General features: G+C 48.3%; 2 protein-coding genes across 3 annotated transcripts in view; one reads left to right on the forward strand and one right to left on the reverse strand.

Moving 5' to 3' along the window:
* The window catches only part of ATAD3A (ATPase family AAA domain containing 3A), a 43,126-nt gene extending 40,386 nt beyond the window's left edge, over positions 1–2,740 (forward strand). Inside the window, exon 16 of the mRNA XM_081923638.1 lies at positions 2,446–2,740. Coding sequence (XP_081779764.1) covers positions 2,446–2,613 — 168 coding nt within the window. The 3' untranslated portion in view covers positions 2,614–2,740. The remainder of the gene's footprint in view (positions 1–2,445) is intronic.
* Positions 2,741–16,312: 13,572 nt separating this feature from the next.
* TMEM240 (transmembrane protein 240) overlaps positions 16,313–17,705 on the reverse strand; it is a 38,811-nt gene continuing 37,418 nt past the window's right edge. For both annotated transcript variants that reach the window (XM_081923883.1, XM_081923882.1), the window contains exon 4: positions 16,313–17,495. In XM_081923883.1, the coding sequence (XP_081780009.1) occupies positions 17,347–17,495 (149 nt within the window). In that variant the 3' untranslated portion in view covers positions 16,313–17,346. The remainder of the gene's footprint in view (positions 17,496–17,705) is intronic.

A 17,705-nucleotide genomic window follows, 5' to 3' on the forward strand; every position in this document is an offset into this window, starting at 1 on the left:
TGATAACAATGTGCATTGGATGTTGCCGTTGTTTCATTGCACGACATGTCAACCAGACCAGGAAATCTCGTATGATTTATTTATGATTCCTTTTTTCTATTCCGCCCTCCCTCCCAGAGGAGCCCTGTGCGGGGAAGGCTCAGAGTGTTCAAACAATGCAATTTTAAAATAAAAAGGTAATTTAAAACATTTCAGAACCATTTAGAACCGTTTGACACACGTCAAATGCATCTTAAGAAAGCTGCCGCGTGCCTTCACAGTTTCACCATTACAAAGTTGCTCTGTATGGTATTTTGCAATACCTTTTCCAGATACCTGCCCATGGGAAACCCACAAGCAGGACCTGAGCAGAGCAGCAGCTCTCCCCTCCTGCCACGCTGACTTTGCTTCTTCCTCCACCATGGGCAATATTTCTGAATATCAGTTACCAAAAGTCACAAGTGGGGAGAGTTGCTTTTGCACTCAAGCAGGCTTCCCATTGGTATCTGGTTGGTTAGATGAGCTGATGGCCTCATCCAACAGGCTTCTTGCTGCTCAATTTGCATACTTCATGCAGGCCTAAATGTTCTGCAGTTGCAGAATACCTCTTTCTCGCATACATAGTACAGAATGATGTTCTTTGGGGAAAACATTACAACCTTTTACTCGCGGAAGAGGCGGTGGTTGAGGAATTGGAAGCCAATGGGGCTATTGTTCTGTGTTCCCACAGTTCCTCTGTGCCACACAAAATCTAGCTTCTTGAAAACACAGCTTTTATGGTTGTTTCTAAGTTTCTAGCCCTCATTATTAGGACGATAGAAGTAGAAGGGAGGGGATTGTTGAAATGACAGGATAAGAAGTCCCAGAGCCTTTTTGTCTCAGTGAGACGTCCAGCCTGGTGAGTGGTGCGGTGTTTGCATCTTAAAAAACGGTGAAAAAGCCCGGTGTGTTCAATTTCAAGGAGTTAAAGCTCCTCCTGGAAGGGGCATCTGCTCTCTCCCACTCCTTTCCTGACAGTCGGGGCCCCAGGCAGATCTATTTTTAGAAAGTCATTGAGAGAACCAGCCAAGCGTGCATCGCACGGCCCCAGCTGGAGTCTTCACAATAAAAATTTGCAGGCGGTCTGGCCGGGGGGGATGAAGGTTGCACCCTTGTGCACACACACACCCTGCCAAAAACACAGCAAAGGGAGAGCACTCGGCGGCCATTGAACAGACACTGGATCCTTCCTGGCGCTGAGCCCCGTCTCGCCAGGGAGCACCTGCATTTTGCAGTTCCATTAGTGATGGGCACCTGGGCAAGCTTTGAGCATGCCAAGCCATCAGTGGCTGCCTGCCCCCGGGCATCTTGCATTGTGAAGTGCTCTTTTGAGGCAGCGGCTCCCAAGCATCATTGGGCTGTCACTCCTCTAGGTGACAAATCCGGGATGTAGAATTCTACAAAATGTTGCATTGCAGAGTGCCCGTAGCCCAGGTTCCCCCTAGCCATACCCTCTCATGGGCTACTCCAATCCATTCCTCCTCCCTCTCCCAGGCTACTCCATTCCATTCCTCCCTCTCCCAGGCTACTTCATTCCATTCCTCCTCCCTCTCCCAGGCTATGCCATTCCATTCTTCCTCCCTCTCCCAGGCTACTCTATTCCATTCCTCCTCCCTCTCCCAGGCTACTCCATTCCATTCCTCCGTCTCCCAGGCTACGCCAGTCCATTCTTCCCCCTTCTCCCAGGCTACTCCATTCCATTCCTCCCTCTCCCAGGCTACTCCATTTCTCCCTAGTTTTCTCAGATGTTTTTCCTCCCCCCCCCAACAGTTGGTATGAATGTCAAGCCCGCTGAATGCCTACAGACCTCAAAGGGATTTTTCTGGGGTTCCCACCCTTTAAGGCTCTCTTTGAAAAATGGTTTCAATTTGTACTTCTCCAAACCACCTCCCGCTTGCGTTTCATCTACACCAGGATCCATACACTTGAGGAGGAGTTCGCTGTTCGTGTGCAGCAGAGTGGGAAGTGGTTTTCAGCCTGAGAGCCACATGCCAGTGGTGGGAGGGGCCAGAGGGAAATGTGGGCGGAGCAATGGATGTAAATGTTGCCTTTGTGCGCTGCGCAACTCGAACCCCTCTCTCCATCCGGCATCCAGGCAAGCAAGAGTCGCAAGGATACATTTTAGAGAGGCATGAACACTCAAGGGAGCGTGCAAGAGCTAGGCCACTGTGGGGTGCGGCCTGCAGAAGAGATCCGAGGGCCAGACTGAGAAGCCTGCAGGGCCATTCCCCCTGCTCTGTGTTGGGGGAATGGCAGCTTTGCAAGTCAGCAGTGAAGGATCCTGGGACAGAAATGAGGCTCACTTAAAAGCGGGGCTGTCGAAGAACCAATTTACCCATGCCATGCAGAAAACGTCTTTTCCCACCTTGCGGTGCCAGTCAAGGAATGACCAAACCACGTTTATTTCCCTCTCCTCCTCTTCTTCAGGCCGCAGCGTATGCCTCTGAGGACGGCGTCCTCACGGAAGCCATGATCGACGCCCGGGTGGCCGATGCCGTTCAGCAACACAAGCAGAAAATGGAGTGGTTAAAAGCTGAGGGGGTGGAGCCGGGCAAGAGCCAACCGTTACCTCTCACGATGGGGAAGGGCCTATGAGGAAGCTTTGGGGGCGGGAGAGGGAAGGACAGGAGAGAACGGGGAGGACGCAGCAGACCATTGCGACGTGTGGAGCAAACGATGCTGGGGAAACCGACTCTCGCCTTGCAGCCGCGGTCCAGCTGGAATCATGGGGTTATATATATATATATATATATATATATATATATATATATATATATATATATATATATATATATATATATATATATACACACACACATACACACCTCAGGGTGACACCTTGAATAACCATGTGTGTGTATCAACCAATACATTAAAAAAAAGAGTTCTTTTTGCCAAACGGCACCCCACCTCAGCACCTTGTGCTTCTGTGTATCTGTTTCTTCTGAACATGACCGCCGTGAACCATCATAAGCAGTCTTGGTTTAGATCCTGCTTGGGAAACAAAAGAGGCATTTTCACTCAATAGATTTTTATTTTTTTCGGTCTTTTCGTTGTAGACTAAGTCTTGGAGGAAATTCATGGAGCCACAGCAACTATATTTTTCCCTCCTCTGTTGGAGGCAGTAAATAGAAGACATCTGAAGGCAGCCCTGTTTAGGGAAGCTTTTAATGTTTGATGCAATGCTGTACAGTGGTGCCTCGCAAGACGAAATTAATCCGTTCTGTGAGGCTCTTCGTATAGCGGTTTTTTCGTCTTGCGAAGCAAGCCCATTGACAGCTTAGCGGATTAGCGCTACAGCTGTCAAGCGGCTTCCAGCGATCAGCTGTTAAGCGGCTTATCAGCGGAACAGCTGATAAGCGGCTTAGCGGCTTTAAAAAAGGAAGAAAAAAGTGGGGGGAAACCGCGGGGGGATGCAAGATTTTTTTCGTCTTGCGAAGCAACCCCATAGGGGAATTCGTTTTACGAAGCACCTCCAAAACGGAAAACCCTTTCGTCTAGCGGGTTTTTCGTCTTGCGAGGCGTTCGTCTTGCGGGGCACCACTGTATTTTAATATTTTGTTGGAAGCCGCCCAGAGTAGCTGAGGAAGCCCAGCCAGTTGGGCGTGGTATAAATATTATTATTATTATTACCTCTGAATGCCAGTTGCATTCAGAGATCAGCTTTCGTGTCCTGTATGAGAGCTTCCCGTTTGGGGCATCTAGCTGGCCACTGTAAGTGCTGGACTAGAAAGGACACTGGCCTGATCCAGCAGGGCTTTTCTTCTGTTCTTAGCTTTCTAGCCAGGAGCCCTGGAAGCAAACCAGCCAAAGTGGCCACACAGTTAATCTAGCTCAGTTTTATTTACAACAACTGGCAGGATTTTCCAGCCCTACTTAGAGGCCTTGTGATTCCGCCTGGGGCCTTCTGCACACAGATTTGCAGCTCCCTCCCCCCAAATTTTAGGATCGCAGCACCAATACATAGGAAGCAATCTTCTGCCGGGTCAGACGCTTGTTCCCAGTAGCTCAGCATTACCTACGCTGACTGGCAGCACCTACCTGGAGATCCTGGGGGAGTTGAACCTGGGACCTTTTTTTCTTTTGCATGAAAGCTAGATGCAAACGGGATCCGTTCCGGAGCCCCATTCGCATCCTGAGCATTTGCTGCTTCTGCGCATGCTCATGACATCATTTTGAGCATCTGCACATGCTCGAGTGGCGAAACCCGGAAATAACCTGTTCCGTTACTTCCGGGTCGCCTCGGAACGCAAGCTGAAAAAACTCAGCCTGAAGTGTCTAAACCAAGGTATGACTGTATTCTGGGACACGGGTGGCGCTGTGGGTTAAACCACAGAGCCTAGGACTTGCCAATCAGAAGGTCGGTGGTTCGAATCCCCCGTGATGGGGTGAGCTCCTGTTGTTCGGTCCCTGCTCCTGCCAACCTAGCAGTTCGAAAGCACGTCAAAGTGCAAGTAGATAAATAGGAACCGCTCCGGCGGGAAGGTAAACGGCGTCTCTGTGCGGTGCTCTGGTTTGCCAAAAGCGGCTCAGTCATGCTGGCCACATTACCCGGAAGCTGTACACCGGCTCCCTCAGCCAATAAAGCGAGATGAGCACCGCAATCCCAGAGCCGGCCACGACTAGACTTAATGGTCAGGGGTCCCTTTACCTTTACCTTATGACTGTATTATGAAGCTGTCATACCAGTTCAGACCACCTAGCTCAGTATTGCCTTTGCTAACTTAAGATTGGCTCTCTGGCTATTACAGTTTTCAAAGAGGTAATCATTCATAGTCTTTCCTGTGCGTAATGGCTGTACGGAACTGCCACGTTCAGTGTGCCTCAATACCAGAGAACAACAGAAGAAGGTGGTTGCCCTCATGTCCTTAACAAAGGCATCTGTTTGGTCTCTGAAAAAGAAGATTCTGGACTAAATGGAGCTTTCAGCAGGGCTCTTAGCATTGATTTCTTGAAGCTGCAGACATGTCCCTTTGATGTGAGGGCGCTTAATCATTCCCCTCTGGACTAACAGCCTCATAGGCAGCTGTTTATGTGTTGCAGGGCAGGTTAATAAAACAACAACTACCTCTTAATTTGGAGTTGAACGCAGGCTGACCCAAGAGTTCCTGGGGGAGGAAGGCATGTTCCTTCTTTTCTGCCCATGCCATGCAGCTTTTTATGTTTACCTTCCTTACCTCTCTGCCTCCCACACACACCTGGCATCAGATTTTAGACTACTACACTAAGTGACAGGGTTCTCTGCTCTGGCCACTTTGCTGAGAAGTGCTGGACAGCTCTGAGGAAATTGGCCTTGACAGGAGCTCTGGAAAGAAGCGAGGAGGACAGCCGAGGGCAAGTGGAAATAACTCATTTGGCACCTTTCTTGCATAATCACAAAAAGTAAAAAAGTTCCACTCTTCTCCACAGCACAGAGCTTGCTGTTCTGGTTATAACATTCTAAGAAGGGATCTAAACTAGATCATACATGACCGATATATCCAACCCTTGCTTAAAAACCTCCAAGGAAGGAGAGTTCACCACTTCTTGTGGGAGTCTGTTCCAGTCAAACAGTGTTTACTGTTCTTCCTGATATTTAGTCAGAATCTCCTTTCTTGTGATTTGAATCCGTTAGTTTGGGTCCTACAGGCTAGCTTCCCATGAGGCAACCCTTCAGATATTTGAATCAGCCCTGAGTGCTCACTGGAAGGACAGATCCTGAAGCTGAGACTCCAATACTTTGGCCACCTCATGAGAAGAGAAGACTCCTTGGAAAAGAGCCTGATGTTCGGAAAGATGGAGGGCACAAGGAGAAGGGGACGCAGAGGACAAGATGGTTGGACAGTGTTCTCGAAGCTACCAGCGTGAGTGTCCAAAGTGGGAGGCAGTGGAAGACAGGAGTGCCTGGTGTGCTCTGGTCCATGGGGTCATGAAGAGTTGGACACGACTAAACAACAACAACATCATATCATCTCAGTCTTCTCCAGGCTAAAGAAACCCAACTCCAGACCTTTTTTCATCTTGGTCACCCTCCTCTGCACATGTTCCAGATTGTCAACATCCTTCTTAAGTTGTGGAGCCCAGATCTGAACACAGGACTCTAGGTGTGGGCCGGCCGAAGCAGAATAGAGCAGCACTATTGCTGGTGGCGCTGTGGGTTAAACCACAGAGCCTAGGACTTGCCGATCAAAAGGTCAGCGGTTCAAATCCCCTCGACAGGGTGAGCTCCCGTTGCTCGGTCCCTGCTCCTGTCAACCTAGCAGTTCGAAAGCACGTCAAAGTGCAAGTAGATAAATAGGTACCACTCCAGCAGGAAGGTAAACGGCGTTTCCGTGCGCTGCTCTGGTTTTCCAGAAGCAGCTTAGTCATGCTGGTCACATGATCCGGAAAGTTGTCTGCGGACAAATGCCGGCTCCCTCGGCCAGTAAAGTGAGATGAGCGCCACAACCCCAGAGTTGGCCACAACTGGACCTAATGGTCAGGGGTCCCTTTACCCTTTACCTTTATTGCTTCCCTTGATCAAAACACTAAACTTCTGACGATGCAGCCTAGAATAGCATTAGCCTCTCTTGCTGCTGCATCACACTGTTGACTTATGTTATGCTAATGGTCTACTAAGAACCCTAGATCCTTTTTGCATGTACTACTGGCAAGCCATGTGTTCCCAAAATTACATTTGTGCAGTTGGTTCTTCCTACCTAAGTGGGTCCAGTTTCTACATAATGCAGAATGTACCTCCTGATTCCATGGTGTCCGTATGAGGCTCTCACCTGCAGTGATCAAATGGAAACATAACATGAGATTAACTTTCACGGCTCTGTGTACCAAACGCAGCACCTTGAACTTAGCTCAGTAGCTCATTGGCACCATCTACCTTGGTCAAGGTGAGACATCGCCACAGATTCTTGCTCCTCTGGCCGTCAACTAATATTTTCAGGGGGCCCTCACCCCCCCCAAAAAAATGCACCAAGCATCCTTCCAACGAGGCGTCACTTGGCACCTTAGAAATAGGCCGGTGTTGACCTGGCTTTGTGTTTCTGGCTTCCTGGCACCTGCTACAGCAACAGATTGCCCATCTTTTATACCTGCCAGCGTTATCCCGAGCAAAATACAAGCCTGTGATTGATGGCGAAGCCGAGAGGTGGCATGAGAGAAAGAGAACCAATTAGTCTGTCTCCACGATGTGATGCTATCCCATGTCAAAGGTACATTGAGCTGGTATTGGTGGCGACTGCTTGTGATGGATACTCTAATTTCCCTCACCTCTTCCCCACATTCAACCAGCTGGCAGGGAATACAGTTATAATAGGCTTTCTCTACAAGCTCGTAAGTCAAATCATGTCTCCAGATTCAAAGAGTTCTTTCTCTCTCCAGTCCTGGATTGCTTCCATCCTTCTACCGGGCCTGCTTATTTGGTAGTCAATTTAGCACCCCGTTTTTTAAAAAAATTGAATCCAAGAAGGAAAAAAACACACCAAGAAATTAGACCTGCTTGGATAATTTCCGATCCAGCTAAACTGGAGGGAAGGAATGTTAAAGCTACAATCCTTCAGTGCCTGGAAGACGCAGCCTTTGCTGGGCAAAAATGTAGACTCCCAATATTTTAGTAAGCAGAGAAGGCAAACGGGAATTTGAAAGGTTATCGGCCTGGGGGCCACATTCCATCATAGGCAACCATCCAGGGGCCGCATTCTAGTGGGGGTGGGGCCAGGGTGAAGTGGGTGGAGCAATGGATGTGACCTCAATGTTATAGGCTAAATTTCAACCACACACAAGTTGGAGAGATCCATACACACAGAGTAGGGACTCTCACCCCCTCCCCCCTCCACCTGGCCACCTCCTTCCTTTACACCTGGGGGGGGGAAACCACCTCCCTTTATACCTCACCTTTCTCTTCACAGCTCTCTCAAACCTCTTTTAAGGAAGGGGGGAGGCGCTTCGGAGAGTAGTTTGGCAAACAGCTCTTTGAAAATGCCTTCGCCGCTTGCCTGGGTTGCCTGCTACTGCTTGCTCTCTCACCTGTCATCATGCTGGAATAGAGGCGGCTGCGTCGTGGCGGCCGCATGAACTGCTGTGTGACGACAGCCTTGCCTTTATATATATATAGGCAGATAGCGTACTAGAAGAGCATCAAGCAGCACTTTACACAGGCTTCCTCTGGATCGTCGGGGATCGGAGTTGCTCAGCCTCACTTATACACACACAAGTGCCTGTGTTTTTAATCCTGCCACTAATACCCACTTCCCTCAGGAGGCTTCGCGACCTCTTAGGAACGTGGCTAGGCTTGAAGTTGGACTTGAGATGAACACCACTACCAGAGGCAGGATAAATTTACAAGTGGGCTTATTAAGGGGATCTTTATACACCAAGGGAAAAACTAATGTCCATATTGGGGACTTAGATGGCACTTTCCACATACTCAAGAGCCACTGCTACTGACTCTAGCCTCTGAATGTCTAGTGCCTTAAACTAATACTCCACCTCAGCCAATTAAGTTCTAAACCTCCTCTCTCCAACCGGGCATTGATGTTCAAGGATGCCCTCCTGCCAAGCAAAAGCAATAGTGTGCTGCAGGTTGGGTGAGGGGTCTGGCCTGGGGAGACGGAGGGCAGCCCAGGGAGAGATGGAGAGGTTTGCAGGGCCACATTCAACCCTTGTCTCAGAGCATTGGAGTTTTCTCACCTGCTCACTGCAAGAGCTGCATCCTCCTAGTGGCAGCAGGGATGCAGGTGGCGCTGTGAGCTAAACCACTGATTCTTTTCTGCTTGCTGATCAGAAGGTCAGTGGTTTGAATCCCCGTGACAGGGTGAGCTCCCGTTGCTCTGGCCCAGCTTCTGCCAACCTAGCAGTTATAAAGCATGCCAGTACAAGTAGATAAATAGGCACCACTTTGGCAGGAAAGTAAAGGTTTCCATGCGTTCTGGTTTCTATCATGGTGTCCTGTTGTGCCAGAAGCGGTTTAGTCATGCTGGTCACCTGACCCAGAAAGCTGTCTGTGGACAAACGCCAGCTCCCTCAGCCTGAAATGAGCACCGCAACCCAATAGTCACCTTAGACTGGACTTAACCATCCAGGGGTCCTTTACCTTTTTACCTACCTCCTAGTGGTGCACCAATGAAACTGCTAGCACATTTGCGAAGCTAAGCAGGGTCTGGTGGGGTTGCAGATTGGATGGGGGACCGTGTGCGTTGAGATTCTTGCATTGCAGCGGGTTGGGCTAAATGACCTTTGAGGGTCCCTTCCAGCTCTATGATTCTGTAGGCCTGAATGCACAAAAGAAATGACTTCTTAACACAGCACCTAGTTAAACTATGGAACTCACTCCCACAGGAGGTAGTGATGGCCACCAACCTATGCTCTTCCTACACAGTCAGAGGCGGTATGTTTCTGAATACCAGTCGCTGGAAACCACTGGTGGGGAAATGTGCTCTTGCGCTCAGGTCCTGCTTGTGTGTTCACTTTTAGAGCATCTAGTGGGTTGCACTAGATCAGAGGTCAGCAAACTTTTTCAACAGGGGGCCGGCACACTGTCCCTCAGACCTTGTGGGGGAGGGCAGACTATATTTTGAAAAACAAACCAAAATGAATTCCTATGCCCCACAAATACCCCAGACATGCATTTTAAATAAAAGCACACACTCTACTCATGTAAAAACACCAGGCAGGCCCCACAAATAACCCAGAGGTGCATTTTAAATAAAAGGACACATTTGACTCATGTGAAAACATGCTGATTCCTGGACCGTCCGCGGGCCGGATTCAGAAGGCGATTGGGCTGCATCCGGCCCCCGGGCCTTAGTTTGCCTACCCATGCACTAGATCCATCAGGGCTCTCCTGCCGAAATCACCTTCCATCACCCCCTTTTTGATCCGCTCCTCGCTCTCGTTGCATCAGAGCACTTTTAATGTGCCGGGCGTTTTCTTAATCCTCTTCGAGGAAAGCCAGTTCCTTCGAGGCTGCCTTCAGAATGAAAATATATGTACTTCCTTATGACTATCCTTGGAACCAAGATCCTCTCCAAGCAACATTAAGGAGAGCTCACAGCCTGGGCAGGCAAAAGGGGCGAGTTGGCACAAAGGCCCTTCCCTGGCCGCCAGGGAGCTGGCACACCATCGCCTGCCCGTTCAGGTTGCCAAATCGTGACGCTGTGGAACAATCGTATACCTTGAAATCTCCTAAGAATGGCAGCAGGCAAATTGGTGGTGGTTTCGCCTGCCCATTCCCTCCACAGCCAATGCACCTGGAGAAGGGTAGCCGCACAGATCTGCATAATATTTGTGCATGTCTTGATGTGTATATGGAAGCACTTGCCATCATGTAAACAGAAGGGCAGTAAATCTCTGGGGAAGGCATCCTTTTTCTGTGCTGAAGGAACAGGCACTCTCACCTGCTCCCCCCCCCCACACGCACACCTGGCCGGCTCCTCCCACCATTTGGCCCCCAGAAGCTTGCCCAGTAGGGAATGTGGCCCTCAACTATTTTTAAAAACAAGGGTGCTGTTCGAAGTAAGCCCTGCAGATGGAACCAAGAGGGAAGCAGGTCTTCAGACATGTCCCCACCTTCTCCTTCCAACCTGTTGCTCCACACTGCCCTTGTGTTCTCTTTCTGTTGCTGAAGCTTTTTGATGTTATTTTGGGTGTCTGTGTGTGTGTCCCCTGTGATCAAGAACTTCTGGGCTCCTCTGAAAGCAACATTCACCCCAAGGCGAAGGAACTCTCCTGCAGAAGCAGAGAAGCATTTTTCTGCAGGGCCTCTTGCAAGAACATAAGAAAAGCCAATGGCCCATCTAGTCTAGCATCCTGTTCTTACAGAGGCCAATCAGATGCCTCTGTCGGAAAGCCCAAAGCCCGACCTGAGCACCACTGCATTCTCCCCAACCTGCATTTTCCAGCAACTGGTGTTCAGAAGCATAGCTGTCTCCCACCATGGACCAGGCAGAGCACGGCCATTGTGGCTGGCAGCCCTTGAAAGTGTTACGTCTCCATGAATTTATCTCATCTGCTTCTAAAACCAAATCCAAGTTGGTGGCGCTCCTGCAGCAGCGAGTTCCATGGTTGAACTATGTGCTACATGAAGAAGTCCTTTCTTTATCTGACCAGAAACTTCCAACTTTCAGCTTCACTAGGTTTCCACAAGTTCTGTCATGAGGAGAGAGAAAAACTTCTCTTCTCACTTTCTCCAAGCCATGGTGCCGGCCTGTTTTACCTCTAGAGCAGCAATTTTAAGGAGAAAGGTTCGTGGGGATGTTAAGTGGATTTTCCCCCAGAGGAGCAAGCCCTTATCTGACAGAATGCCTGGTTTTAATAAATATTCTAATTGTGGGATGTGTTTTATTTTGTAACGTGTTTTATTTCGTCTTATGTCTCTGTCTCTCTTTTTGGGGGGTAAAGCCTTCGGCTACACAAAAAACCAATATTTTTATTCATACCCTTGCCATACATAAGGTTGCAAACTTCTATGGTGCCCTCTCAGTGGCATTTAAAGTGAGCTTTGAAATTCCAGCGGTGTGCCCTGTGCAACACCAGAAATTTGGCGCAACCCCCAACCTCTCACCTTCCATTGTTTATCACTGTCACAGTGTCCTCTCGGCTTGGCACCAAGTGTGGGAGAACCAGTTCTGCACCCCTAAATTCGCTTTTGGCCCTCCTTCCCTCGTCTTTTCTCTAAACAGAAGAGCCTCAAATGTTGTAAGGTTTCTTCAAAGGAGTTGTTCCACCCCCTTGATATGTTTTCCCCGTTCCGAACCTTTTCCAGCTTTTTCCCCCAAGGCGGCTTCTCAGCAAAATACCGTCCTTGCCGTTGTTCCCTGACAACTATATTCAGTGGCAATCTGTGACATAGGCTAAGCTGAGAGAGACTGTCTGGCTTGTGAGGTCACCCAATCAGGTTCATAGTTTAGCAGGAGGATTTGAACCCCACTCCCCCAGGTTACAGTCCCGACACTCTAACCACTTACACCCCCCTGGTAATAATGTGTAGATAAATATACATATAGGATATCAAGAGACGAAAGAAAAATGTAGCTTTTGTGCAACGGGTCGCATATAATTCTACTCTGAGCAGATGGATCAGAGTTAATGGGCATGGCAAACATGGGTCCATTCATTTCAATGGGTCTAAATCTGGCCTGGATACAACCCCAAACCTTTGGAGTAGCCTTCCACATCACACACACATTCACAAATCCGCTCTCTGACAGGAACCATCGAATCAAATGAGCCGTCAGATTCATGGGGTTAACTTTGGCAGTAGATTTCTCGTGTTTCGTTTTGTTTTTCCTTTTAATCACAGACATTGCAATCAAACAATAGAGTAATCACAGACATTGTCAATATTTTTTTCAGAAGGAGGGTCTGTCCAATTTCCCCCTCCCCTCTTATTATTATTATTTTTTTTGGTAACATTTAACAAGGGGGCAGCTTCTCTCTCTTTTTTTTCAAAACACAAAGCCTGCAACATTTTAAATCATAATAACAATGGTGGGCTTTCCCTCTCCTTTCTTTGCCGTGTCTACTTGAAAGTGAGAAGGGTGGAGAATTGGGTTTCTGGCGCAGGGCCCTGATCCTAAACAGATTTCACTTGGAAAGTCCTTTGTACTGGACGGACCTTACTTCCAAGTAAAGCGAGTGCACAATTTAGATGACGAGAGTTAAATGTGCTTAAACCAGAGCAGCCACCGGGTATATTTAATATTTATTTGGCATTCCCCTTATCAGGTGTTTGTCTTCAGCAGACCAGGTACTTTGACACAACGAGAAGATTTATTTTTACCAAATGTATCAGCCCGCTAGTCCTGACTGGTGCATCTCTGTCCTCTGGAAATATGCAAAGAATGAGAGGTTGGACTCTTCAGAAGCAAAACAGCCCCAGGCAGAGAGACCCATTGGATAATTTTCTTTAAAAAATAAAATAAAAGCAAGCCCCTTTCGCTCTTCCTATTGCGCTGGTTCAATCCTGCAACCTCCCAAAGTCTTTCCTAGGTTACTCATCCCCACACCCAACCACACAGAAACCAGCTCCGTTCCTACTTCCATGGCAAACCTCAGATTTCGTACATTAACACTGCCGCCACCCCTTCGTGGCAAGAGTGTGTACACTTGTTGCTTCGGAGGGCATTTGTGTACAACAGCCGCAAGCACAGGCACACAGACCGTACACTCATTGAGCACCAACGTGCAAATAACTAGGGGTACACAGCTCGCACAAACTCTGTTCGCAGATTGTACACAGTTTGGACGTAAGGTACAAATACCCCTCAGTTGGAAAGCCGTCGTTAGCATTTGCCAGGACACACGTAAAGCCACTCAAATCAAAGGCTTAAGCACACTCAACTCTGTGTCAGATCAGGGTCTTCCCCTCCCCACCCCCCCAAAAAAAACCCAATTCCCCAAATCAGCACAGAGACAACATTCTCAATAGTGCCTGGCGAGGATGTTCCTTGTTTTAACACGGGTATTCATCCGCACTAATGCATGCATGCAATTCCGTTTGGATTATTATTGATTTTTTTTTCTTTTCTGTATAATTGTAAGCCACCTAGAGTCTATATTTTTATATATATATAAAAAGAAAGAAAAGTTAAGCGGGGTATCGTTTCAAATTTTAAAAATAAATAAACAGTCGAAACGGTTGGCTGGTGGGACATTTGGAAAAAGGAAAAGACGACAGATGCAAATGGCTTTGTCTGCATTCAACATGGGAGGAGTTTGTGCCTGGCAGACAGGAATTCAACAGGTGCAGCTGCTTCCGCTTCCGCTTCCTCTCCCCCCCCCAGCAATGATGGATGAGTCAGCACCTGTTTGATATCTGCCTGCCACATAGCTCTTGCAGGTATGGCAGCAACTTTAATGTCTGGCGGTGGGATTTCTGCCTCGTAACAAAGTCCCGTGCCCCTTTATGAGCCAGAGCAGTCAAGAGACCACCCCTTGGTTGGATGAGGCCACCTGACACACAAAATGGACCAGGCCTTTCCCCATAAATACACATTAAAAAAATAAATAAATCACTCTTCATATGAATCCTGGTTGGTGAGTTAATAAACAGGCAGCAATGGAACTGGGAGTTATCTCCGCATGCATGAAAATGGCAGGTGCCCACTTCATGCATCCAAAAGAAGACATGAGGGCATAAAGTGTCAGAGGACCAGCACCGTTCCTAAAGTCCTCACCAACTCCACCTCTCACCTTCCTGTATTGAGCAAGGAATCTGGCTGAATGAGCTCAGAAGCCGCCTTGCAATTGAGCAACTGACTGAGGATGCCGGGAGCCCTGTGCCACCAAGGAATGAACAGATCTGTCCATTTCCACCCTTTCTCCCCGGCTTTGGACACCCAAAGATTTATATTTTTAGGACCCAACTTATTCTCTGCGGCTAGAAGCTGCTTTAAACACGTTTTAAACATTGCATTCCCATTGTTGAAACCCGCCCTGCAGGCTTAGAAGGTGAAGAGCAGGTTGTTACTATTACTATTCTTAAGAATATTGAGAATTAGTAATTTCACTTCGCCCAATTTCTGCTTTTTCCAAGCCTAAATTCAGTTCTCCACATTTTCTGCTCCTGTTTACAATTGCGATTATTATTTTTAAATCTTCACGGAAATCTGCAAGTCTATAATCTATAAGTCTATAAGTGGCTGGGGAAACCCAGCCAGATGGGCAGCGTATAAATAATAAAATTATTATTATTATTATTATTATGAAGAGATGGGCAGGGTATAAATAATAAATAGTAAAATTATTATTATTATGAAGAAGAAGAGAAGAGTTTGGACTTAATATCCTGCCTTTCACTCCCCTTAAGGAGTCTCAAAGCGGCTAACATTCTCCTTTCCCTTCCTCCCCCACAACAAACACTCTGTGAGGTGAGTGGGGCTGAGAGACTTCAGAGAAGTGTGACTGGCTCAAGGTCACCCAGCAGCTGCATGTGGAGGAGCGGGGAATCGAACCCGGTTCACCAGATCACGAGTCCACCGCTCTTAACCACTACACCATGCTGGCTCTTAAGTCTTTCCAAAATTCATACGCAATTTCCCCTGAAATTTGCACGCAAATTTCCTTGAAATAATGCATTTTGGTGGGTTCTTTAAAAACAAAAACCCTAATATTTGCATTTCCCCAAATGTACACATTTTGTTATGCACTGGAGAACTGCATTGCAAATTTTCAGAATTCCGAAAATTTCAGCTGTGTCTTGGTTTGCATCCTGTTTTGGGAAGTCCGAATCAGGTAGGTTTGCATTAAAATCCTAAATGAAGCCAATTTCGCCCCCGCCCTTCATTTTCTCTCTCTTACACATACACCCTCAACACACTTGGTGCCTCACATGTCCTTTTGAGTGCATGAAAAGGTCTACGGCCAACTCACACGATGATGGTTTGTTCCTTCAACATCCTTAAGCCACGGCGGAGTTAAGCCTTGGAGGTAGCCGGTCTTAGAAATGCTACAATAGTTAGAGATGGGAGTCCCTGACTGTCTGGTCCAGGCGTAGTCACAATCTCCAGCTCCCATCAGCCTCAGCCAGCATTGCCATTCAGGGATGATGGGAGTTGTGGTCCAGAAACATCTACGCTTGTTGGCTACGCCTGGACTCGGGGCCCCATTTCCCATCCAAACAGAAGATTCCAGCTATGGTAAGCTGAGAATCACCATGGTCTAAAACAGGGATGGGGACTCCATGGCCCTCCAGGTGTTGTCGGACTGCTACAGGTTTCCCCACCCCTGGCCAAGAAGACCTTCTGAATCTGGCCAGCAAATCTCTACTTAAAACAGGCACGGAAAAACTTTGGGCCCTCCGGGTGTTGCGGAACTACAACTCCCATCATCCCTGGCTCTTGGCCATGCTTGCAAGGGCTGCTGGGAGAGTTGAGAGTTCAGCAACATCTGGAGAACCCAAGGTTCCCCACCCCTGCGTGAAAAGGACAGCGTGATGGTGAAAACCCTTCTCTTCTTGTGACCCTGAAGAGTGGCTGCCAGTCAGTGCAGACAATACTGGGCTGGATGGACAAAGAGCCTGACTTGGTATAAAGCAGCGCTCTCCATTCTCAAGAAACATATTCTAGCATTGTAGGGAGTTGGACTAGATGCCCCTTGGGCAGGCATAGGCAAACTCAGCCCTCCAGATGTTTTGGGACTACAACTCCCACCATCCCTAGCTATCAGGACCAGTGGTCAGGGATGATGGGAGTTGTAGTCCCAAAACATCTGGAGGGCCGAGTTTGCCTATGCCTGCCCAAGGGGGTCTCTTCCAATCCTACAATTCTACGATTCTACATTCACAACACACACACATATACAGGGCTCAATGGTTTCACCATGCACCCTGTCATGTGTTCTGGACAAGTGGTTAAGGTATTACAAACACCAACAAATGCCGTTTGGGAATCGACGCGTTTTGAGCTCCTAACGGATTAGCGACGCAACATTTATCAAGGGATAAATCATTCTCAAGGCAGGGTGATGTGAACAGTTGACAGAGACACCCAGGGGGCTGACATGGTCAGAGATAAGCGTCAACAGGCCCTCAAACACATTCCACAAAAGCCGGTGTCCTTCCGCCTGGCTTCTAACAACTTTTTTTTCCACGGCAAACCAGCATCGGTCGCTTCTTCCGAGCTAGTAAAAAAATCCGACAGGATGAACTACAGATCCCATTAATTTAAGAAACAGAACAAAATTGTAAAAATGGGGAGGGAGAGGGTGTCGTGACACTAAGCTAGCAACTTGATTCCAAAGGAACCAAGACGGGGCGCCGTCTATTGTATGCAACAGAGCTACCGGGCGTTATGAACCTCAAGCCAAATCTGCAACTGGAAACGAGACGCGTTCTGCATCAGGGAAGGGTTTGGGGGGTGGCAGCCGGCGGCGGCAGGGCAGGGGGGTGGGACATGGACACACTTTAGGCTAAACATTACATCTTCTGTCCAAACTCACCTACGAAGACTTTGAACAACAACAGATTTCCGGAAAAGAAGAAGAAACACCCCCCCCCAAACAAATAAATAACGAACAAAACGCAAAAAGGGTACATCGGCGTTGCAGGACACACCATCGAGGAGCTTGGTGGGCTGCGGAAGTACAATGCAAATTCTCTTTCCCGTTTTGTGTTTGTTTTCTTGTTTACATATATACAGGAGTCCACCAATAAAATGGTAACCACAGTGCAACGTCCCGGGAGCCTCGCAGCCGGGACAGGATTGGATTGTGCATTTTCTGGGTGTGCCGGGCTGACACACACCGATAAGGGTAACTAAACGCAAGTCCTTAAAGTGGCGTCCATTGAGGAACGGGCGGGGCCCCTCGACAGACGGCAAAAAGGCCAAGTTCTACAACCCCTTGACAGTCTTGGGTTTCTTAGAGGTGTCTGGGGCTGGGGTGCCCATTATGGTACAACTTCTGTTTGATGTGCACCATGTTCCCGGTCGGCTCGTCGTACTGCCGGTGGTGACGTTTCCTGAACTCCTTGAAGTTACAAAATTTTGGAATCCAAGACCAAGTGGTGTCTGTCAACAGAAAGAGAGAGAGAGAGAGAGACTTCAGCAAAAGCTTAGGTAAAGGTAAAGGGACCCCTGACCATTAGGTCCAGTCGTGGCCAACTCTGGGGTTGCGGCGCTCATCTCGCTTTATTGGCTGAGGGAGCCGGCGTACAGCTTCCGGGTCATGTGGCCAGCATGACTAAGCCACTTCTGGCGAACCAGAGCAGCGCACGGAAA

Source organism: Podarcis melisellensis (assembly GCF_964234715.1).
Source record: "Podarcis melisellensis genome assembly, chromosome: 8".
Lineage (NCBI taxonomy): Eukaryota > Metazoa > Chordata > Lepidosauria > Squamata > Lacertidae > Podarcis > Podarcis melisellensis.